We start from the raw sequence: 24155 nt of genomic DNA, 5'->3' as shown, positions 1-24155 counted from the left end.
AACTGTCTGTGTTTGTGTTTTATCTGTGCTCTTTTAACTCATTTGAATTGGCTGTAATGCATTTGGGAGATATTGTCATGTATGTTTGTCCACAAATCAGAATTTAACTTGAAAATCCAAACTCAAATGTGTTTAGTTAGAGTTTGCGAGTTATTAATGTATAATCAATAATGTTTATTTCTAACATAATTGCTGCTTATTTATTGATATAAATATTTAATGTTAAAGAGAAATACTCTTGAATATTTGAAACCAGGTTTTCGGACGCTTTATAAAACTGCTTATCATTTTTACTGGAACATCATACAGTCCCCTTGTTAATTCCCTTTACAGATTAAAAGCCTTTTTGACCTGTTTTCTCTGTTTGCTGCAGTTTGAAGAATTGCTGGATTAGAAAGCGAGAGAAACGGGCACAGAACTGCGGTAGTGGCTGCTGGGAGCGGAGAGACAGGGAGATAAAGCAGGCGGACAGACCGAAAGACAAGCCGGCTGGCGGATTTCAATACCATCTCTTAAAATCAGATAATCCAGACAATGCTGCTTGCTTTGGGCAGGAAAGGAAGAAAGTAATGTTCTTTTTTTGTTTTACTCTGCGGTAAAGGAATTAACTGAAGACGAGAGACGGAGAAATGTTTGCAGTATCAGTTCAATGCAATCACCAAGAGAGGTCACAAGAGGTTTATTAAAATATCAGCAAGTTAATGTCCGTTTAGATTGGATGACTTCCACCAATTTGATGATTCTTATTATTTCTCCTCAATCAAGCTGATTGAACCAGAGCTGACTGACATTCTATGTCGTTACCAGAGTTATCAGAAGTTCAGCTTTCCTGAAAGGCTGGATTGGACGCGCAGCTGCACACGCGGTCTACGAGGAGCAGGGCGATCCAGCAGACTCACCTTTAGCTTGTACTCCTTCTCCTTGGCGACCTTGGTGAGCAGTTTGGCTTTCTGTCGGGTCAGCGCCTCGATCAGGGAGTCACACTGAGCCACGAGGCAGGCTTCAAACTCGACGCCGTTCTCCTGGAGCGGCACCAACACACACAAACACACACGATCAGAAAGAGCAAAAAATCGCCGCAGGAAGAAAAGTGTATAAGGACAATAATCAGTTTCCCCATGACTCTGAGACATCACATTGTAAGGGACACTTTAGTCAAAACAGTCACTCCCATTATGGGATTTGGTGGGAAATAATTAAATCACTTCAGTGTCCTCAAATAGATTTGTTTGCTTCATTTAGCAGCGCGGAGCTGCTTTGTGTTTGTTGCCGATATGTTAATTTATCCGCCAGAACTTGTTCTATTTTTGCCTCAGCTGCGCTAACATTAGTACGCAGTGTGAATTATTTCAACAGATGGCAGGCAAAAACAGAAATGCGACCCATTTACCATACAGTATGTGCAGCTGCCACGCTCTCCGCCATTCTTCGCTCACGACACGAGTCAGATGAAGCTACGGTTTACGTGCGGCACCAACCTGCTGGTCGTGGTTGTGGTTGTGTACTTCGACGAACTTACGTCAACTTGCGTTTCAGCCACAGATGCCTGCACAGTGGACACAGTAGGCCGTAGACACAGTGTAGACGCACCACTGCAGGTACAGCAGCCCCTCTAAAAGCAGCGGGGAGACCCCAGTGTACTGTAGGTTTCCGTGCTGAGGCTGGGGGCTAAGGATCCACGGGGGCATTTTATCTGAGCACAGAGCCCACACGACCAGCAGATGAGCCCTTAGATGTCGGTGATTTTCCGACCAAGCTTCCTCCACTGATGGACAAAGTTCAGATCTGTAAGAGGACTTGGTGCTGAAGATCTTTATTCCTCACTCCCATACTTCTCTTTCTCTTTATCCATCCATCTCTCCCCACTCTCTGGTTCTCAGAGAAGTAGTTAGAAAGGAGAGAAGAGGTTTTTTTTTTTTTTTTTTAATGCAATCCTCTTCATTCTCTCATCAGACTCTTGAAAGCCTGCAGGTACAGCTGTGGCTGATAAGATATGACAGTGCGGATAGTGTGGGTATGTGTGTGTGTGTTCAAAAGTGTGTGCGTGACTGGCAGATGCCGCGGGAGGGATCAGCTGCACAGCAGTGCTGTCCACAGGAAAAATACACACACATCAATAAATACACACACTCCACATTTGGCTGATATGGTTTGTTTTAGCCAAGTGAATTTCCCTCCCTGCTGCCCAGTGTGAGGAGTCCAAGTGTTTCTCTGTGACTGGTTTATTTGGAGCTTATTGCACATTTCCAGTAGTTTCCCCAAAGCAGGACTTATCTGATGTCAGAAAAACACGTAAATTATGTGAAGGCCTCACACGTGGAGGAAACTGATCAGACAAGGACACACCGTTTGGTTAGTTTTTTCTGTTTGAATACAAACAACTTCTCGCTCAGGTCTTCATGCCTTAACCCTGCCCTTGAAAATGGTCATATCAACATTACATCAACATGATGTATATGAGCATTTTTCTTAAGTGCTGCCTCTAAGGCGAGGGTTTGGCAGAGTTTTGGCAACTACAAATACTTGGTTACTCATGATCATGATTAAAGGAGGCCAAAGCAATGGCAGGACTAGCCTGGTCCAAGACCTCCAGATTAAACGACCCCGCTGACCTCCTGATCTGACGCACCTGCCTGAAATCTGTTTTACGATCTGACAACACTATGGTTCATTTTTTTTTTTTTTTCCTCGACCACTGAGCTTAAAAAAAACAGGGCTCTGTCAAAGCAAAGTTATCTGTAGTGTTCAACAGACCACACCTCCCACTTTTGTTTTGCAGCTGCAGTGCATTCTGGGCTATGGAGGCGACTGTTAGGGGAGAAATTGGCATGTGCCTCCTCTTTGAGAGAATTCCTGCAGTAGGTGAATAATGTGTTGTTAACGTTTAAGATAACCAAGTCCTTTCATCCACCAAATTCAAACCTATATCGACATCACTTGGCATCTTTTCATTTGTAATTTTGATGGTTATCAATGAGAATAGCAAACGTATAGTAGTGCAACACCGCACGAGTTGAGTTGAGAGGCGTCAAGTGGTCTTACTGTACCTGTATCTGCTGAAGCATGTTCTTGAGCTGAACCAGGAACTCCTTGGCATCTTTAGCTTTGTCGGAGACACCGTTCAGGGCCTGGGAGATCTGGCACTGCGGCAAGCAGGGGAAAAAAAAAAGAAACGCAGTTATTTTAATTGCTATTACACTTCCACACAATAAGAATGTACGCGAAGGTGAACTGCATTTACATATTTGATCCATGGGTTCCACTACTGTGCCCGTGTTTCACGACAAAGGGAGGAAATGACATGTCACGCGGAAGAAGCCCTGCCAGAAGCAAATCGCAACCGAAATCAGACTTCAAAATGCATCTATGGGTAATTATTTCATTGCTGAAGTCACTGACAGTCAACGACTTACACATCACTGAATATGGGTAACATTAGTTCTGTATAGGGCTGAATCTTTGCACTTCTCATTCTAACCAGTACAATCACCGATACACGGAGGCTTTGGGGCTCTTCCTAAAACGTCGGTTATGTAATGATTTAACCCAACGGACCGCTCTCCCTGGATGCTCAGATTACGCCTGATCCCGGCCTGAAGCAAATTAACTGGTGCCTCCTCCCACAGGCCCAGACCCTGCATTGTCTTAATAACAGGGATTAAGTTTGTAATCGACATTAGATTCTCATCTTAATTAGAGACTGGAAAATCCATGGTGACAAGACCGAAACAAAAAAAGGGAAGAAATAAAGAAATATGAAAGATAATAAAATAAATAATAAGTTAAAAAAACAAATCCCAGACATTTTTACTCCTGATGAACTGATTCCAGGCTAATGTCCAGCAAAGTCATCACAGTAAAGAGCTAAAAAAACATTTTTGCTACAATTTGTTCAGTCATTCCTCCATTTTCTGCCTGTTTTTTTCCATGATTCAGTAACTGCCTTGTCAATAACCTCAGCCCTTCCTGTTTTTCACCTGTTTTCCCCATGACCACCTGCTCAACTCTTCCCCATTCCCTCATTAGCTCCCCCTAATGTGTACTGGTCCACTTCCACTTGCGCTCTGCCAGATCGTCTGCCATGGCATCCCAGCTGTGGCGTCCCAGCCCTTTTTGGGCTTAGCGGTTCTTGCCTGCGCGTTTCTGGATTCAGCCTTTTTGCCTGTTCCCTTTTCGCCTCGTGTTTCTGCCCGTCTGCTGACGTCGCCCCCTCGTCTGAGCCCCGCACCTGCCCACGCCTGTGCTGCCTTCACAGAAAGGTGAAGTGTTTGAACTTTTCATCTGTGCCTCTGAGTCGCGCATCGAAGACGTTTACACCACGACATGATTTATCAAAGGAAAAGTAGCTTATTTATGGCATATTTGAAAGATAAAAGCATTGCCGTTTGAAAAAAAAAATCCCCTTCAATATAAAACATATATATTCACTTTAAGCCAGACATTTTATCAGCAAGTGCCTAGGTCTGACTACTGACACTAATTGGTTTGACACTCTTTGATCCTCAATAAATTGTCTCTTTTTACTCTCTCCAAAATGGAGCGCTCCCCAGTTTTCTAATTTCTATACAACAGCTGTAGAGGGTGTACATTTATGATGTAAAATATTCACTACCTCCCTGTCAACAGCTGTTTTGCATGAATTCTCTCCTACTGATTTGGTACTTCAATATGAGCAGTGTGCAAAATTTTGCACCCCCTGAAAAGCTCAAAAATCAAATGCGTTGGATGGTCTCAAAAATGATGCTGATTATTTTCTATATATCTGTTAAGCTGTTGGGTTCATTTGCTTGCGAGGGTGAGGAGCAGCACGGAAAATGAGGGTGAAGGGGCAGCTGATGTACAGTTTATCTTGGTCCCATAGCCGCCAGCATAAATTATATATAAATTACTGACGCCAGCAGTTGTAGCTGTGCCAACTATAAACATGGGTTAATTTATATGTTTTAATCCCTGCAGGCCTGCTCCTCCTCTGCATATTTGAAAGCCTCAGTTTAAGTCTTTAAGGTCCACTAAAGAGAGAATAGTCCATATGAAGAAAAAAATAAAATAAACAAAAATAAATAAACAAATGATAGGAAAATAAGATTGGACGACACTCCCATGTTTAGTCAGCAGATCATTTCAGTAAAGTTTTCACATTTTTGAACTTTTAACTTCATATTTATTGTGTTTTCATGGCATATATAATGTTTAATTTTGTGGCGCCCTGGTATAGCTGCTTAGGTGGCGTTTGACATAGGCCTGCTCTGTGCCGGAAGTTTATATTAATCTACAAACCGTATAAAAATCTATAAAAGCACTGTACATCTACCTACACCGTGACGCATATGTATAACTCCACCTCTAAGGTCAATGCAGACACATGGGTCCCCCCCCGATTATCATATGCCATTCCGTAAGCTATGCAAAATAAATACATAGAATAAGCAGGTTGAAAACTTTCAAAGGCTTTGCAATATCTAATATTGTATTGGAACGGATACCAGTGCCTGTGATGACAGTTTGTGACAAAGAAAATTCATCCAGCACTCTATTTGGATATTCAGAATCATGGAAATGGCACAAAATGGACCTAAAAAAAAAAGAAACAAAACCACGACGCAGACTTGGGTAGAGATGGTCTTCAGTCAGAACAGTGAATATAAAGATGTGAGGAGCACAACAATGAGGCAGATTACACATTCCAACCAAATTCAGTAGCGTTTAGGAGGAGGGTCAGTGTGTGTGTGTGTGTGTGTGTGTGTGTGTGTGTGTGTGTGTGCATCAGTCACTGGTAAAAAAGAAAAGACAGGACAAAGGAGGAACACACTGTTACACACATGCCAAGCTGTGATGAATCTGTTCTGCTGTCGCCACACCCACATTTCCCACCTGCTTCCCTTTCTGTGGAGGGTTGTCTCATGAATACACAGACACACACACGCACACCCACCCCCACAGCCAGAAGGCGATATGAGGGGGGTGTACCTCCTTTTTTTGTTACTAGAAATCATAAATAACAACTGTATTTGCTGCACGGACCAGAGGTCAGAATCACGGTGTGATCACGCCAATTCTAAACTCAGCTCAATTAAAAGCTTCAGCACAAGCACAGCCACATACATCACATCAAAAAAGCTCGTGAAGTTGATCTATTTTTATCATCTATTCCATGTTTTATATCCTGAAAGTAGGACCGTTGTGGCTCTTTCTGAGGTTTCCTCCTTTTATTCCACGGTTGGAGAGTTTTTGTCGGGAGCTTTTCCTTATCCAGATCAAGGGAGTAAGGATAGAGGGTGTCGTACCCTGTAAGGATTGTAAATCTTCAGATTTGTGATCGGTGATTTTAAGGCTACAGAAATAAAATTGACTTGACCTGACTGGTCCTCTGTCTTAAAATTCTCATAAAGTGTTGAAAAGGGGGGGAAAAAAGGGAGGAAAAATGAGCAACAATCATTATATCATCACTTTGCTTTCAGTCAGTAAATGCTAGGCATTCCTTTAATTGTTTAATAGGAATTCATGCAATGCTAGTCATGTGTTAGTAAGAAAATGTTTGTTCATATTTTAAGGTACAGAAATTAAGAAAGTAGGATCCTGTGATTTATTAAACAATATACACTCAATGTTAGTCATTTTTGAATAATGTAGGAAATGTACCAATCAACCTTAAGTAATGTCCCATTCACCATGGATACGTGTGGATCACTGTAGAATTCTTCCCTTTTTCAGTCCTGTGGTTACATGTTACGACAAATTTTCATAGCATACAGTCAAAGCGCCGTGTGTATAATCCCCTCACCACACACACACACACACACACACACACACACACACACACACACACACACACACACACACACACACACACACACACACACACACACACGCACACACACAGACAGATCCTATCCCAGTCTATCCCTCTTCCATGCACATGCTGTCCGGAGTCAGTAGGAGCGACATGTGGAGGTCATGGTTCACGAATCAACCCAACCCTTCTGTGGAGCTTCTCACTGCTCCTCACCAAGAGGCCATCTGGCCCAGCAAGCTGTGTTTGTGAGTGTGTGTGTGTGTGTGTGTGTGTGTGTGTGTGTCTTTTTGTGTGCGTTTGCATGCCAAAATGCTAACCAGGGGGATGACGGATGTGCCATACAAGCGCCGTCCTGGCACATCCCCTCCTCTCTTATTTGTACTGTGTGGTTCTTCATTGATTAAACTGCAGCGCTGCTCATCAAGTCCTGAACCACATCCACCCACCTGCTTATCTGCTGCTTCATTTACTACAGCAGACCTCCTTTATTCATTCGCTGATTTTCCTAAACCAACAGTTCTTTTTCAGGGTGGTGTGGAGCTGGAGGATGTCCCAGCGTGCATTGTGTGGAAGGCGTAGAGACACAAAGAGCAAGTTGCCACCAGTGAGCCCCTAGGAACAGCGCCAGAAAGTGTGGCGGTTGTGGCAACCAGAGTCACAGTTGCAGTTTTTTTTTTTTTTCTTTTTTCTTTTTCCTTTATTTAACCAGCTAAAGGGTTACTGACAGCGAAACCTCATTTCCGAGAGAGACCGGGCCAAGAAGGCAACATAAAACATTGTCACATACAACACAAACAGCAGGATCACAAGGAGAAAACTGTGACACACCGCGCCAGAGCATCAAGAATGCGCCACCTTTACTCACTCCTTCATTCGTTTGATTTTATTCCAGTGCGTTCAATGGGCTTTACTTTGCACACCCAGCATATCCTCTGCGATAATCCACACACTTGAATCTGGCCGCTTCCTCTCGCTTCGTACACAACATCTGCCCCCACGATGACAGATTTTCTGCCAGAAGTTTTTTCGCACTGTTAAATGTCTGTAAGAAGCTGCTCTGGGTGATGCGTTCATGACCGCTCACGTTTAGCACGTTATGGAACTCTCTGCTCATTCAGTGTGAGTCCCTGCGGTACAGTACGGATCCGTAAGTTGCAGATACGGACGGACTGGAAATGTTTTATTTGTTTGTTGGTTATCTTAAAAAGGTCAAGCAACCAATAAACTATTATTGCTCTCAAAATGTTTTTCCATTGGTTTTTCCTAGACCCTAAAGGCAATGCTATGATATTACTCCTGTTAATTAACAATTACAACAATTTACAGTATGTCCTCAAAAAATTGCCCCCAAAACAAGAATAAAATGTAATAACCTTTTGTAAGAATCATGATTCAGAGGTTTTTTTAAGATACCAGTTGAGACGGTTCACACCAAGCCTGAATACACTTCCAGCACAAACTCCAGGTCCAAATTTGGCTACGCTCACAACGTGTCAACTTGCTACTGGTACTGGGGTACGACAGCGTTGAAATGTGACGAGCCTGCCCTACAGGAAATGGGCCGGTGGTTAGCAAGCCAGTGAGGAGATCCGGAACAAAAGAGACACGCTGAAACATGAGATAACCGTGTAGTGGAAAAAAGAAATTGAAAGCGAAAAGTAGCAAGACATGATAAGGAATAGAATTCATCTCAGGCAGGATCAATGCACCTGCAGACCACTACTGTACATTCAGAAATCCAATTTCTTCCCTCCTTTGTTTCCTTTGTTCCTCTCCCCTTGACCTTTTTCATCCTTTATTACTCCTCCAAACGGGAGTGTCATTTTTCTTTTTCCCGCTGTCAGCAGCCCTCAGCACTCCTCTCAGAGACAAGTGCTATTATCTCATTATCTTACTCTAGGAGCAACGGAGGACCATTTATTCAGTCCGTGACATTCAGAGAGACCAGTGACATTCATGGAGGCACAGCTTTGCTGGTGCACTGATACGCTGCAGCTCAACAAATAGCAGGATGCTGGGGGAGGAGGCAGGAAAATTGATTCGGAGCGCGAGCCGCTTAAGGCACTAAAACGGCCAGTAACTGCAAGATGTCTGGAGAGCAGCGCGAGCGTTTGATCATCAAAAGACTTTCCAACACTGGATCTGTCAATGTAGATGTGCTCCATTACAATGACTCACAGCAACAACATGGAAGTATTGTTTTTTTATTACTGCTGAGAATAGCCTTAATCTTTAGTGTGAAGGACGGTGATTACAGACATTTGAGGTATGACGATATTAGTTTTCAGTCCAATGAATCTGCCACCACACTCAGCACAGAAAAAGGATGATATTGCCAAAGGTGCGATGAGAGTAACGAATCGCATACTGAGAAGAAGACGAACAGGAACTGACTGCAAACAGTCTATAAAAGCAATGTTGTGGATTGTAGTCTGCTAGTGTAATATAGTACAACACAAGGCAGCAGCACACTATTAGTATAATGACTTCTCCATTTCCAGACATGGTGCATCACAGGTTCTATCAACCGCAGAGTTGAACAAAGATTAACCCTGCACTCTGGGTCCACTGGAGCCAGCCAGGACGCCACACCGAAAACAGCAAACAAGTGGCTGAACTCGTCACCCACATAGATTTCGACTGGAGAGACTGCAGCCAGTGTGACCGCACCTTTCACACACACACATTCATACAGCGCTTTTCCATACATACAGCCGCCCAGTGGCAGTGTTGCGTGGGTTTCAGTCGGCAGAAACTTTGTTCACATTTCCAAAGAACGTGGTTGAGTCCAGCGTCGAAGGCTTCTACAGGTCCATATCCCTGTACAGGTTCAACACCAACTTTAATGTGTCACAAGACCCTGTTGCTCTCAGTTGAAACTTGTTTATAATGAAGCCCGTGGAAAATGAGTAAATATTAGAGTAAACAATACAGGTCGTGCAGCCACAGCAGCACTCGTGAGTAAACTTTTACCACTTATCACATGTTTGAAGATCCTTTCCACCAGTCGTGGTCAGACCGGTGATTCAATACTGTTCTTCAAAAATTTGTAATCAGAACAGGCTCCAAAACCTCGTCTATATTTAGTTCACTGTAGGAAAGTCCTCAGGTTAAAGTTCCAGAGGCTCACACCGAGGATGTGGAGAGACAGCTGCTAACAGCCAGACTGTCGAAGGTTGAGTGGTTTTGGGTTTGACTCAGGTTAAGTTAAGTAGAATCAGGTCAGTTTTCAACCTTCAGAACAGATGCTGAACGATGTTTTTAACAAATATGAATAAAATGAGAATCGGGACTATTGCAATTACAGTGTTGCCTTGTTAATTGAAAACAGAAATTGAACTATGTGAAAATATCTAAAAAATGTAGGCACTTTTGTTTCTGAAAACTTTCCCGAATGGTCCAAAAACGAATCAGAAAAAGCTTTTGGGTGCATGTTCCAAAAGCAAATGTTTCAAATGTTAGTGTTTAGTTACTTTTGGAAACTCTGTCAGTGGTGGTGAGTTATCACAGAGAGAGGATGGGGGTTACTGTGGATGACAGAAGAACAATAGGCGGCTCTTACGTGTTTGGCTGTCACCCGGGGAATGGTTGATGGCAGCACTGACCTTGTCAAAATGATACCCATGGGGCATCGAGAGGAGCAGGAGGAGGGGCAGAACCCCCTACTTCTACCTCCCCGCCTCCCCTTTTATTTCTTCTCATTTGCATTTATAAGCCTTTACATCCTCCTCTGTCGCTGCTTTCATTTCCCCTCCAGCCTGAACACTTCCACCTCTCCTGAATTGGTTCCGATATCATTTTTCCAACATTTTTAAATAAAAATCTCCCAAATGCGTAAACAGGGTTCTACTTTCGTGAATCAGTGGTGCACAAGTAAGTAAGCTGTAGCTGCAATCAGTGCTTACCAATCAAAAAACCTCTTCTCCTTTCCTTAAAAAGCTCTGCGCCTTGGCACTCTGACAACTTTGTGATGAGGAAAGCAGCCTAGAACAAATGGACTTCTCCCAAAAGAAAATTGACTTCCCTGTGCAGAATCACCAGGCGTAAATATAGCGTAAAGCACCTTAAATGAAACAGCACATTTGGTTAACATGTCGCTCTGGTCCAAAGACCAAAGACTTTCTTGCACTGGGCAATGGTGCAAGAGGAGATATAATGAGACAACATGAAGAGCTAAACAGCATTGGTGGCAGACTGCAGTGTGAGTTCGGCAACAACCAAGAGCCAGTTCCTGATATATTGCAGAAGATGCAACCGCCTCCACAATCTCCACTCTGTGTGTCATCGTGCACACTTTTTTTTTTTTTTTTTCTCCATGTTTTCATATTTTAATGGGCCTGCTCCTGTGTGCATGCACTGCTAAAAACCAGCTTAACGGGATCGTAGAACCGCACTGAAATCTAGAAGCTCATAATAATCATGATGATGTTCGTGCATTGTTGTGATTCATCTGAAATTAAATTTTGTCATTACAACCGTCACAGGTCCTACCATAGAGACATATACACAACCAATACAGTATTGATCAATAGCCACTAACAAACATTCACCAGACTTCTGCACGTAATACTGAGTTGCCAAAGCAGTAATTTCCTATTAAAACTGATACATAACTTCAAAATGTAGCTTTATGCACAATATTACACTATACCGTATATAGCAGTGCTGCAGCAGAACAATCAGTCTCTCCCTCCCTCAGTCTAGTCAGCCAGCTGTGTTACAGTATTAGTGGTTCACAGCTGGTAGAGGTCAAAACCAATCTCCTTAGCCTTTCCTCCTCTTCATCCTCTCGCCCACCATCGCCCTGTCTCCCAATGCTCTGCTGCTCCGCTACACAGCAGCTTCAGTAGTTACAGTATCCGCACGTGGACGGCTCAGTAAATAGCTGCCAGTGCCTCGATTGGCCCGACCGAAAACAGAAGAAGACTCTATCAGCTGGACTGAGGGGAATGGAAAGGCAGGGGTGAGACATATGCGTGGGAGTATCGGCAGGTTTATGTGTACATTTCTGTGTGTATTTAGTGGACGGCGGTTTTACAGACAGCATTTCAGGATATTTAATACCAAATTTAAACTGTTCTACACCATTAAAAAAAAACGGCACAACTAATTATACTAATTAACACTAATCATATAACCACTTCTTTCTCAGTAAAATTCTTCGCATCAAAAATCAATCTAAAAAAAAAATAATTCAAACTTTATATCCCAGTCGCCTCCTGGTGTCATTCAGTCTGACTTGATGTGCTATAAATCACAGAACAATGCAAACTAATTATGTATTTTTAAATAATGCACAAAAACCAACACGAAACCAAAGGGTGTAAAGCCATGCTAGTGGATCTGTCTACCGTACAGTAGTGCTCTGTTGAGCAGGTGTAGAGTTGATCATGGTCAACCTCGTACTGTAGCGTGCTAGCATGCTAGCATTTGCTAATTTGCACTAAACACAGAGTACAACCGAGGCTGACAGGAATGTCATTCGTTTTGCAGGTATTTGGTCAGGAACCCTAATTGTGTGAACCAGAGTCCATAGCAAACCATCCAATAGTTGTTGAGATATTTCCGTCTGGACCAAAGTGGCGGACCGACCGACTGGCACGTGTTGCTGACCCTAACCCCGAAAACCAATATGTGGAGAGCGGAAAGCCTCAATACTATCAAAACTAGTGTATGAAGCTTCTTAAGCATCTATATTGTAGACCATCAATATTTATGGCACAAGGTTCAGTGCTCAAACATGTCAGGTGCAACTGTGCAAAAAGGAAGTGTTCATTTCCCCTCCTGTTAGTGCAGATATTGATTTGAAAAGGCCTATATGACATGTTATTAACTTTTATATTGAGTGTGTCTGTCCCTTATGAAGCAAAACATATTTGACTAATATATAAGTAAAATGTGAATTTTTACCAGCAAAAGTTTCTCAGCGAATCAGAAGCGGGATACAAGGGTGTCTGCAGAGACAGAAGAAGCTACTTCAAATGCTTCCACTGCTACTTACTATGATGAGACCTCTCACAGTTTGTCACGCAACCAGAGCACAACACTGTCACATCATCCCCACAGAAGTGAATCCGTCCCCAGTCTGAGATAAACCGTAGCCGGGACCAGTGGTTATCGAGTGAGCTCCAAGAGGAAGAAGGAAGCAACGTTTTATCACCCTGACTTTTCCTCACGGGGGGTTAGTTTCTGAGGAGAGAGCGCCAAAGCAACAAAAGTGCTGCAGAGCAAACAAGAACAGTCCCTCTAATCAATAATTGATCCAGGCATCTTCCACATTAATAAATGCAGAGGAAAGGTAAATCGCCGACGGCGTAATTGAGATAAGGCAAGTGCAAAGTAGGTTTGCTGGGGATGATAAATCCGTTGCGGATTATCATGGGATACCGCACATTCTTCTGTGTCAAGATTTCAGACAATGTCTTTACTGGTACGCGACGGCAACGGATACTGAAGCTGTCAAATGCACAGATACTGGCAACCACGCATAAAACTCATATGTAGGCATTACAACCTGCTGCTGAATTTACTGGGCTTCGTCATGAACGCGCGGCCGCTTGTAACCATGGTAACGTTTCCCCACCGTTCCACTATGGGATGTCCACACTCTCCTCAGAGGTTTGGCATCAGCACTCACTTTGTTACCAGAAATAGACCACAAAGACTTTCTCTCACACACACTGACACACACACACTACACTATGTTGGGTCAACTACAGTTACACACACACAGCATGAGTCCTTCCTCCTGTAGCTGTGCAGTAAAGTGTGCATTAACCTACATTCAGCAGACAAGTCCTGCAGCACAGCCTTGAGTTACTCTATGCCATGCTGTGTATGAGTGTGTGCTATGCACTCACGACATTGTGAAGACATAAATCTGCTAACACTGTCACATTAAGGGGACTCATCTCCCATGTGGGGACCAAAATCCGGCCGCCGCAGAGGGTTGACATTTCATTTTGGGGTTAAAACTTGGTTTTCGGGTTAAGGTTAGAGTTAAGATAAGGGCCCTCATCCTACATCCTCCCAGAAAGAGTACTCCACTAATTTAGCATTACGCTTCTTTAACACTGTCAGACTCAAGATGGACAGGTTAGACAAACAAAAAGAAGAATTAAAATCCATACAGCACAACCAGAGATATCGTCTTTTCGTTCCACGCATCTTCTACCTTGTCACAACCCGGTGCCTACGTTACCCACAATGCAGCTCGTCCGCCGACCGTTCGGGCGGACAGCGATTGGGGGTGTGATGCTAGTAGCGGCTGATGTACCGTAGCCTCGGGCTGCTAGCCTCAAGGAATGATGAAGAGAAGTCTGGTGAGCTCACTTCTTTCTAACTCCACACCCGCAGCCCTGCCAACGCTGACTCCAGTTACACCGCCTGAGACGATTTATCAGATTATGTGCGGCTCCCTCGGGTGCCACAGAAGGCTTTCTGTAATTATTTTTCACGTGTGCATTAGTACTCCCCAAGACCTAGTGACAGGTCTAAAAAAAAAAAAAAAAAAAAAATCACAGCAGTTCCCCTTTAAGGCTGCATGCTTTTTCTAATAGATGGAGCGCAGCATTAGCTCAGGCAGAGCACTGAGGTTGTGTTTGCTTAGCTGATGGACATCGGCAGCCTCATTCATGCCTCGCAATCACCGCATCATTCTGCAGCTGCTTAGCTACCCCGCTGACTAGTAATGTCCAATCATATTCATGCCTCTACTTAACGTTCATGTGTGTTTTATAAGGGAAACATTAGGGCGCCAGTTAACTCCATCAGAACCTGCTTGTCTGATGGTTGGATAGCTCTGTACCCCGGCAGCTTTCCGACACCGGATGCTGGCGGGACTGTGTCTTTGTAACTTTCCGACTCTGCCTTCAAGTGTTGCAGTCACAGCTACTTCACCCAGTGAACGCCCGCGCGTGCTAAATGTGAGAAAGTGAGAGGGGTTTGAACTTCTCTCTCTAGCTTTCCCTTTTCATTCGCAATGCAACTATTTCTGGAACTTTTAGCGCGTTTTCGTGTGAATGAAACTGCATGATTGGCTTCTGGGAGAGACTGTCTGAAAATGTGAAAAAGTTTCCTTGAATGTTTTATGTATTTATCATTCAAGAAGTTAGAATACACATAAAGGCAGCCAGAACCTGAATAAAGAAAACTTGACATGTTGAAATGTAATTTTGTAGAGACTGAAATAAATACTGTAGAATATAAGTTTTAAAAAGAGAGAGAACTGGGTCATAATTAAGGTTAATGCAAGGCAAGGATTTTGATTTTTTTATTACACTTTTACTTAAACAGATAAAATGTCTCCTTGAAATTAAAAGTTATTTTTCAAAGGTTCTGAAGTGTTGGCTTTAGGGCATGTAATAGCTATGATTAAAGTTAGAGCATGCCATCAGCGTATTAATGTGAGTCAGTTGAATGTCCTCGGAAGTATCGTACGACAAATGAGTGTGTGTTTGTGTGAGTGTTGCTGGGCCTGAGGTAAGAGGGCGAGTGAGGCTGACCGGTCAGGGTCGGCGAGCTGCCATCTGGAATGAGGTTGGTCAGGGGCGGCCGGTCGGCACAGTTCTGCATTCACTCTAAATTCCCCTCAGTAACAGCATCTCTGAGAGGTGAAAGCGCCTACTTTTTGCAGACAGAACCATGGACGTGTAAGACTATTAGATAGAAGACCATCCAGATTAGTCAGTCATTAATCAGAACAGTGTTTCTGACCTGTGGTCCTGACGTAGGACAGAAACGCTGACCAACCTGACCAACAGTCCAAAACCCAAAGATATCCATTTTACTGTCATGTTTGATATCATAGACGACTGAAACAATCATTCTATTATCAATAGAATGATTAAAGCAGATCAATTTTCTGTCAATCAACTAATCCTTTATTGGCTGATTGTTGCAGCTTTTATCTAACCCAAAAAATCCCTAAACTTTCCCCCAGTGACGTAGTCAAACAATCTGATTCTCTGAAGTTGATCTTATACTCAAATGCATTCAGTCGCGATGTATGAAAGATCTGGAAAATATTCTGTACTTCAGTGTAGTATGACTTTGTTTTCAATCCACGTAAAAACCTTCATGAACAGAAATAAACTGCCTCACAGATCACAACAAACAGGCGGCAGGCAGCTCCCACAGTAACATGCATGCCAAAATCTTTTGTCAGGGTCCCAGCGGACAAGAGAGAAGCGGGACAAAGTGTTTACTGTCAATATCAAAGGATGTAACAGGAGAGGAACTGACTCTTCTAGCGAGGCTAATGTCGCCGGTGAATGTAAATGAGTCATATCTATAGATAATCCGAGAATATGACACACGTAAATGCCACTGCGGAAAGGGGACGGATTATATGATCTTTGTCTTCATTATTCATTTTCTTCCCTCCTGTTTGACAACAGAATCGAGTCAGTGGTTCTGACAATGGCTGGGAGCGACGTGGTAAATAACAAGGAAGATAAACTACAGGGCCTCCAGATGGGGGGGGGGGGGGGGGTCGTATGACAAACTTCCACCAACATGGACCCAAAAGCCGTTTCGTTCTCAGAGATCAGCGTCAGACCTGCAGTGTTAGAATGAATTAAATGTACTGCAGATGTCGCAGACGGGGAACAAACCAGCCTTCTCGCCAGCCCAGCTGTGTTTATGGCTGTCGTGACTCGTGTTACTACACCAGAATTAATCCACATCATCTGCAGTCTTGATGTCAGCCCCACACCCACTGACCATCTGATTTTCTCTACCTCTCACCACCACACACTTGTTGATGCTACATTAAAATTTTAAGTTGAGTTCGATTAGGATCTTTAAGCGCTAATTTAGCAGTTACACGTCATCTGATCCTCAACCCCGTCCCCTAGAAATTCTGCTTCTATACAGCTAAGCCGCTACAGCCAGAAGGCTTTGTAGGAAATGTAATCACTGGCTGGATTTTGTGCAGAGGCAACGTGTTTTTGAATGAATGAAGGAGTCACCAGTCGGCGGGTCCGGTGGGTGGTGGGCGTACGAAGCGCGTGACTATCACACCAGGTCTGTATCCACAGTCCTGTTTGTGGTTAGGATCAGGTAAGAAAAGCACTTTGGATAAGGTGAGGGAGAGATTGTGTTTTTGGTCAAATATAGATAAACATGTTGTGTCGGTAGTCACTGTGAACTTTTTTTTTTGTATTAAACCAGAACACAATCTTTCCCCAACCTTAAGTGCTGTGAATGTCTAAACATAAGCACGAAAAGAGCAATAATGCTGTGGTCACTACAAATGGAGATTTGACTGCAAGATTGGATAAATCAAGCAGTTTAACTGTATAGAAATGTAATTTTTAAGAGAAACGGCTGTATTCCTCAGTCTCTGCTGGTAAACCCAGTGGACATCTGGCTTGAGCTGACTTTTCTCTGAGCTTGCCGACAAATCTTACTAACACGCTTTACTTAACATCTTGTTGCACACATACGTAATTAAAACAATTTGAATGTGCATGAACTGGCACGAAATTACAGTATACTCTGATATACTAGCCTCATTGAAGCTATAAAACATCTTGTGAGATCAAAAGTCACCGTGACAGTTAAAGTCCTAAGAATTAAATAAGCCCAGCAGCTGGAAGCAACCAGCAAACTATGGGCAATGGTTTAGATTGCATCCCCCAGGTGGTGAATTAATTGTGATAAAAGAGAAAAAAAAAAAGATTCATTTTACCCATAAATAATGATTTTTTTTCTGATTTTCCCCTAACTTTTGCCCTGTTCTTCTGTCATTTGCCTCAAAAGATCATCCAGAGGAAAGATCACAATTCGGTTGAACTGCTCACAACTCATGTTCCCTCTGAGATGTGAAGGTGTTAATGGGTCCCAAGTAAACGTTTCTTCTCTACAAGGGGTCAAAAGCTAAACTGGTTGAGAACTACTGGTTCAGATGATGGCAAAGTAAGAGCAGCACTGTGTAATCACTGGTGACTTACCATCTCTAAACTCCCGAGACAGCAACTTGCTCATCATCTCATGTGGTTAAACATTAATCCCAGGCCACCTTGATCGATGTAAAATTTAACCTGAACAGATTTTGTTCTGACTAAAACGGAATTCGTGGACTGAAATAAACAGAGGACCAGGAAGGAAGATGCGTCGCCCTCATTGGAAAACTAATACAATCAATCCTAAAACAATGATTCCAAATATGAAGGATGAATTACTGAATCCACACAAACTGGCAACCTCTATGACATATTGTGAATCAGAAGCGGAAACATAAGCAGGTGACTGAGATGCAACAGCTAAAACTTACACATGGAAATATACGAAGTCGAACATCAGCTACACATTTGACAACAACAACAGCAGCTTTGTTTCACCATCTAAAACAGAAGACCACAACAACAGCTGAACCTAAAAAGGTTCGGAAACTCGCAAACAAATCCAAGCAGAACAGCATGAAGATAAATCGGGTGACAGAAGGGAGTGGAAGGAGAGACATGACAGACTTCCTGAGCAGCCTCCTGTTCGGCGCAGTTCAAAATACCAAGGGAGAAATTCAATTTTGGTGCTGTATTAGGATCCCGCATCATTCCTCGCTCATTAATGGTCCAATTTTAGAAGTACCGCACACACATTTTAGAAACCCACCTGGGAATCGGAGAACATAAGCTAACACCTTGGGAAGAGGGTTTATTTTTATCAAGACTTATCTGCTAACATGAAGAAAGGCACTAGCCTACACCAAAAAAAAAAAAAAAAGAAGTGCAATTACAGGAGAGGCAGATATGTCAAATCCCATTTTGTTTAAGCAGGCAAGATAAAGGTGTCTGGAACCAAAAGAGAACACACATATAAACATTTGTAATTCCCGCAAGGAGGCAGAGCCACATCTCTGTTGCAGGAATCAAACACCTGGAAATGCTGAAGCTGAGAGAGGGAGAGACCACTGAACCCAAAGCTGCGTTCAAAGCAACTACCGAGGATTCAAAATGACTGAAATGTACAGTGAATGTACCATTTCACAGCCATGTTTCCTGAAAACATGGCTGTGATATATAAAAGACATATATAAAAGACATATATTGTATTAAATAGATGTTTAAGAAACCCCAACAACCCGTTGCCAGTGACCTTTATCCAGGATGCAATTATATTTTCCTCCTGAAGGTATAAATAAAGCAATTTCCTAAATGTATTTTGTAAGGTCGAGGTTTGCATTTCCTTGATTTTTGTAGGAAAATGTCACTTTTTATTTGAGGAAATAATACTGTTGTTATAACTGTATATTTGATGCATATTTAACACACAATCAAACCCGCACAAGTCAATTCAAAATACTGCTCTAATGCCTTTCCACTTGGCCGCCATGACCTGCCAATGGTGATCCCAGCTTTTCCTTTCGACTGCATCCAACGGAAAGAGTCAAAGGTCCTAAGAAAAAGAGTGAAACGGTCCTTAACTAAATAGCTCGGCATGTTAGCGGAGGTTTGATTTTTTTTTTATGAGGCTCAGTGAATTTTGACATCAAACACCCCAAGTGAAGACTCAAGGGCTCTAAGTAATAAGTTAAATAAGTAAATAAGTAAAAATGATTATTAAATAATTTATCAACCAATAGTATGTTTAATTGGCTTTTTTTTTAAATGAGATTTTTTTATTGGAAAGATTTATAGAAAAAGCAACATAGCAAAGACAGATTACCTCAAATCCGTAATAATCGGACATTTATGTTGTGTGAAGTGCATCTTTGGAAATGTTTTCCTTTTGAATTTGTGAAACTCACCATTTATTACATGATCATCTTGGGTGTTGTTAGACATCATGTCGTGCAGAACGCTGTAAATCAATAGTTTCCACAGCCCAAGTTGACCACTTCAAACGTGTCGTTTTGTTCAGACCGACTGTCCCAAAATCCAAAAATGATCAGTTTACTATCATCTACAACAAAGAATAATATCAAAACCTCACGTTTGAGAGGCTGGGACTTGAAAATGTTTGGCTTTATTATTCTTTTAAAAAAATGATTAAAATGTTTATTCAATGATCAAAATAGTTGCGGATTAATTTTCTGTCGATATCTGGTCGTTCATCGTCTGCACAGAAGGAGAAACATTTTGTTTTGAATAAACAGACGAAGAAGAAAAAGAAGTAGAGGGCTAGGACAAGGCAAAGGAGGCTGCAAGATAGAGCTACACCCACTGAAACAGAAGAGACAAGAAAGCAAAAATAATAAAAAAAAACTAAAAGCCAGCTCTTCAGCACTGACCTCGCGGAATGACACTTCAAACCCTCAACAGCCATTTCAGCTCTGCGACAAAGACCCACATGATGTTCGTCATGAGCGGAGTGAGAGGAAGACAGCCACTCATTGATCTCCCTCAACGAGAAGGACACCATATTAACTAAGTGGCGGCCATCTCTTATTCATACACTGCTCATTACTTATCAACGCCCTCTCGCTCCTGTACCCTGATGGGATTTTCACGGTCCATTTATGGGAGAGGGGGGATAGAGGGAAAGACGGAGGAGGGGCGGGAGGGGAAAGGGGGGTAAATGACGGGGAGGAGAGAGTGCATATAAGAGGCAGGGATAGAGAGGTAAAGGAGGACACGTATAGAAAAGGTGAATGATGAGCCGGGAAAAAGGAGAGAGCGGCTGAGATGTGTGATGGATAAATGATGAATTGGATGACTGGAGGCTTCCCATCACACAAAAACCAAGAGAGACAGACACAGAGATTAGTCCCAATGACCCACTTAGCAGGAGACAGACAAAAATGGCTTTTAATTTACACTCATGACGTCTGGGTGTGAGGGTGATCATGATGATGGCCTTATGAAATGCTTTATTAACACTGGCAGCAGTCTGGTTAAAGACGTGGCTTGTACAAAATCAGACACTGGACATGCAGCCTCTCAAATGCTAGAGCTAGTATTATTAATTTTCCTTTAAACCCTTTTGCTTCCCTCCCCGGTTCCTTTTTTTACAATAATCACACCAAATTCTTATGATGAATATGTTACTAAAGACAGTTTAATATTAAAATACTACAATATTAAAATTTTATACATATCAACCTTGTGCAATCAAATCTGGGTTTTTTTCAGAATAAAAGTGGTTGGTAAAGAAAAAAAATACCAAAAAAAACCCCCAAAAAACAAGCAAAATCCTCAATTTCCATCCACTTCATAAAGAAATTTTAAGACAGACGGCCGCTCCGTCTTTTAAATGTTAAAAGCAAATCAGGTCACACTGTAACCTGAGTGAACCTGAATTGACCTCAGCCGTGGGGCAGACTCGTTTTTTAAATTAACGAAAGAGTCATTAAAAAATGAAAGAAATCACAAATCACTTTAATCATCCTTTAATGAAATAAGCGGGGCTGATTTTTGGCAGGCAAGGGGGGAGAGTAAAGGAGGAAGGAATTTGCTCGCAGAGCACAGCGAAGCACCAGGATGCAGCCAAATTTGGTTCCAGTAGACATGTAGAATGAATTATCATCATTGTTATTATTGACGCTGTGTCACGGATACAATTATGCTCCAAATTAAGTTAAGACAGATCCAGAGAGCTGCATATGCATTTTCACACAATTCTACAAAGAGTCCAAAAATAAAGGAAACCAATTCGGTTTTTTACTGTTCACATCCAGATTTTCCGACCCTCAGGCCATCTTGAATTCATAAGTCACTGACAAAGCATGTAATGTGTTATTATTATACCCGAGAAATTAGGATAAATGCAATTTGATTTGCCTTCTTTTCCAGGCGTTTCAGGCACAGTTAGGAAACTTGGACAAAAACTGAAATTAAAGAACCGTTTCAATCGTTCCTCAGCTGAATATTTGGGGGGGGGGGGTATGCGCAACATGTGCTCAGGCAACATTTTTTCAGTCCGGCATATTTTTAACCTACAAACCTCGACAGCTAGAGGGACAACACCAGCTCCCTACTGTGCATTGAAAATAAACATCTGGCATCGATATGAGGGGCGACAGAATTCAGGGACACACCTTTTCATTCCGTGTGCAGCGGTGGAAGAGGCACTGGGATCCAGTACCACGGTGATAAAAATACTCCATTGCACCTGCATTTAAACCCCCCGCTCAAGTAACAGCAGTAGTATTGGCAGCAAAATGCACTCAAGGTGACAAGAGTAAAAGTACTCACTTTGCAAAATGGTCCACTTCCGTGCTTATAATAAATACCGCGTGTTACTGGAATATTATTACTGATTCACAGGCTCAGCATGAGAGCAGCATTTAAATGCTGACGAGGTAGCGCTCATTTTCACAGCCCTACACACCGATGGGTAGTTAAATCTTTAACAACGCCTAGTTCATATTTCATAATGCGATTAATAAATGAAATGAAGTGGTATAAAGTAGCGGAATTACTCAAGTGAGGTGCAAGTACCTCGAAACTGTACATAAACACAGTACTTGAGTAAACTTCCCACCTCCGTTGATATGCATATATAATCCTGTAAACGCGGTACTTTCCTCGGACTTGAATAAACGCTTAGTTTGGACTGTGTTTTTCCATTTGGAGACTAAAACCAGCCGACCTTGGCAGTCGTGCTCGCTCCTGTCCTGATCCTGCCCGAGGAGCAACGTCGACCTCGTCCTCCCACACCACTCGCACACAAATGCAGGGCAGATGTGGGCCAGCAATTTATGAAATAGCTGGACCGTGCTGCGGGGCCTGCCCAAGTGGTGACTCATATTGCATCCACACACACACACACACACACACACACACACACACACACACCGTGTTTTTTCGCCTACAGTATTTATCTTGTTATGTGTGAACTGCAATTAATCACACAGCGTTCTCCCATTTTGCGATTTGCCCCACATCCAGGAAAAACTCAGCACAGGACAGAAACGGTTTCGACCTCACACTTCGGCATCCCCTCCCTTCAAATTCAGGCTGGTCCTGACCTGAACCTGGCCCCGGCGACGCAGCCTTTACAATCACCAGCACGAGTTGGACCCACAGAAGCCACGGAGATGTCGCAGGCTCTCGCTTGGCCATAGCTGGGAACCGATACCCGTGACGATGAAAACCTGAAATCGGCAGTTTAAAACGAGGGCCATGCTTGACACGAGCTGTTCAGATCCGCCTGAGGGCCCATCAGCCCATGTTGGTGATTATACACACAAATGCCTAAATGGCTTGGAGCCTTGTGGGGGTGGGAGGGTGGGGATTGCGAGTCTCTTGCCGTGAGTGTGTGTGTGACAGAGAGAGAGAGAGAGAGAGAGAGAGTGCAAGCCATACAGCTGATCAGGATTCAACAGTTACTTAACTGATTTTAGTCTTGCTACAGTTATGGCTTCCCAAGGCACCTGGGCCCATTAGGCTCACCTTGTGCTGCTTCCACATCGCGGCCAGCGGTTTGACGTCGTGCTTGGCGTGTTTCCCCTCCTCCAGACACTTCATGCACACCGGAGCCTTGCAGCCGCAGCAGTACATGCTGAAGTTTTCCGCTTCGTGATCCACGCAGGTCGCCGGCTTCCGCGCGGTAGCGGGCGGCTGCTGGCCGCCGCTGCATCCGCCGCCTCCGCCGGAGCCGGCGCTCCCTCCTCCGCTCGCCGCGCCTCCGCCTGCCGCTCGGTTCGGCGGCGGCACCAGGCGGTGTTTGGCGAGCGGACCGCGGGACGGGTGGCACCGCTGCTGGCAGGCGTTACAGTACAAGACGTCGCACTGCTCGCACATCACCGCCGCGTCCACCGGGTTGCGGTCGCACAGCTGGCACTTCACCGCTGTAGAGGAGGAGGAGGAGGAGGAGGAGGAGGAAGAGGAGGCGGAGGCGGCGCGGTTCTGCTGGTACCGCGCCACGATGGCCTCCAGCAGCCGGTTCCGAGGGAAACCCCGGAGCCCCCGCTCATCCAGGGAGACGCTCCGGTGGCACAGCGGGCAGGTGAGGGAGCAGTGTCGGTGCGGGTTGGCCGGCGGAAACACCCGCACCCCGTTCGGGGACTTGAGCTGGCACGGCGTGTAGGAGCCGTATCCGCTGTCCGTCTCGCTGTACAGACTCATCTTGTCCATGTCCAGGTAGTCGTAGTCAGAGCTGCCCGAGGCTCGGCTCTGCACCGGGGTCTCTCCCTCCGGCGTCTGCACGGTGATGTTCCGGGCGCAGGCCAGGCACACATTGTGGGAGCACGGCAGCAGGACGGGGTCCTTGAAAAGGGAGCCGCAAACGGGGCATTTTAACTCTTCCTCCATCGCTCCCGCTGGCGCTGGCGTCGCTGGACCGGAGCGGACGAGCTGCCTCACCGAAAGCACTCCAGCACCCACTGACGCGGACAGCTCCCTGCGCTGCTCTGCGCAGACGCGGCGAGGGGGGCGGGGATTGTGGGGTGTGTGTTTTGCGTTGAGCGATGGGCTTC

At 43.9% G+C, this 24155-nt stretch overlaps 1 protein-coding gene across 10 annotated transcripts in view; it reads right to left on the bottom strand.

The window, feature by feature from the left end:
• LOC120788990 (tripartite motif-containing protein 67) overlaps positions 1–23991 on the bottom strand; it is a 44736-nt gene extending 20745 nt beyond the window's left edge. For 6 of the 10 annotated variants that reach the window (XM_040125363.1, XM_040125364.1, XM_040125365.1 and 3 more), the window contains exons 1-4: positions 23374–23991; positions 23131–23301; positions 3048–3143; positions 900–1022 (exon numbers count right to left, since the gene is read on the bottom strand). In XM_040125363.1, the coding sequence (XP_039981297.1) occupies positions 900–1022; positions 3048–3143; positions 23131–23301; positions 23374–23991 (1008 nt within the window). Of the gene's footprint in view, positions 1–899; positions 1023–3047; positions 3144–23130 lie in introns of all 10 variants that reach the window. The other 4 variants (XM_040125368.1, XM_040125372.1, XM_040125366.1 and 1 more) reach the window with 3 other exon arrangements.
• Positions 23992–24155: the final 164 nt, after the last annotated feature.

This window comes from Xiphias gladius, chromosome 4 (genome assembly GCF_016859285.1).
Source record: "Xiphias gladius isolate SHS-SW01 ecotype Sanya breed wild chromosome 4, ASM1685928v1, whole genome shotgun sequence".
Taxonomy (NCBI): domain Eukaryota; kingdom Metazoa; phylum Chordata; class Actinopteri; order Istiophoriformes; family Xiphiidae; genus Xiphias; species Xiphias gladius.
The sequence above is the reverse complement of the archived record's forward strand: the minus strand, read 5'-3'. Positions and strand labels throughout refer to the sequence as shown.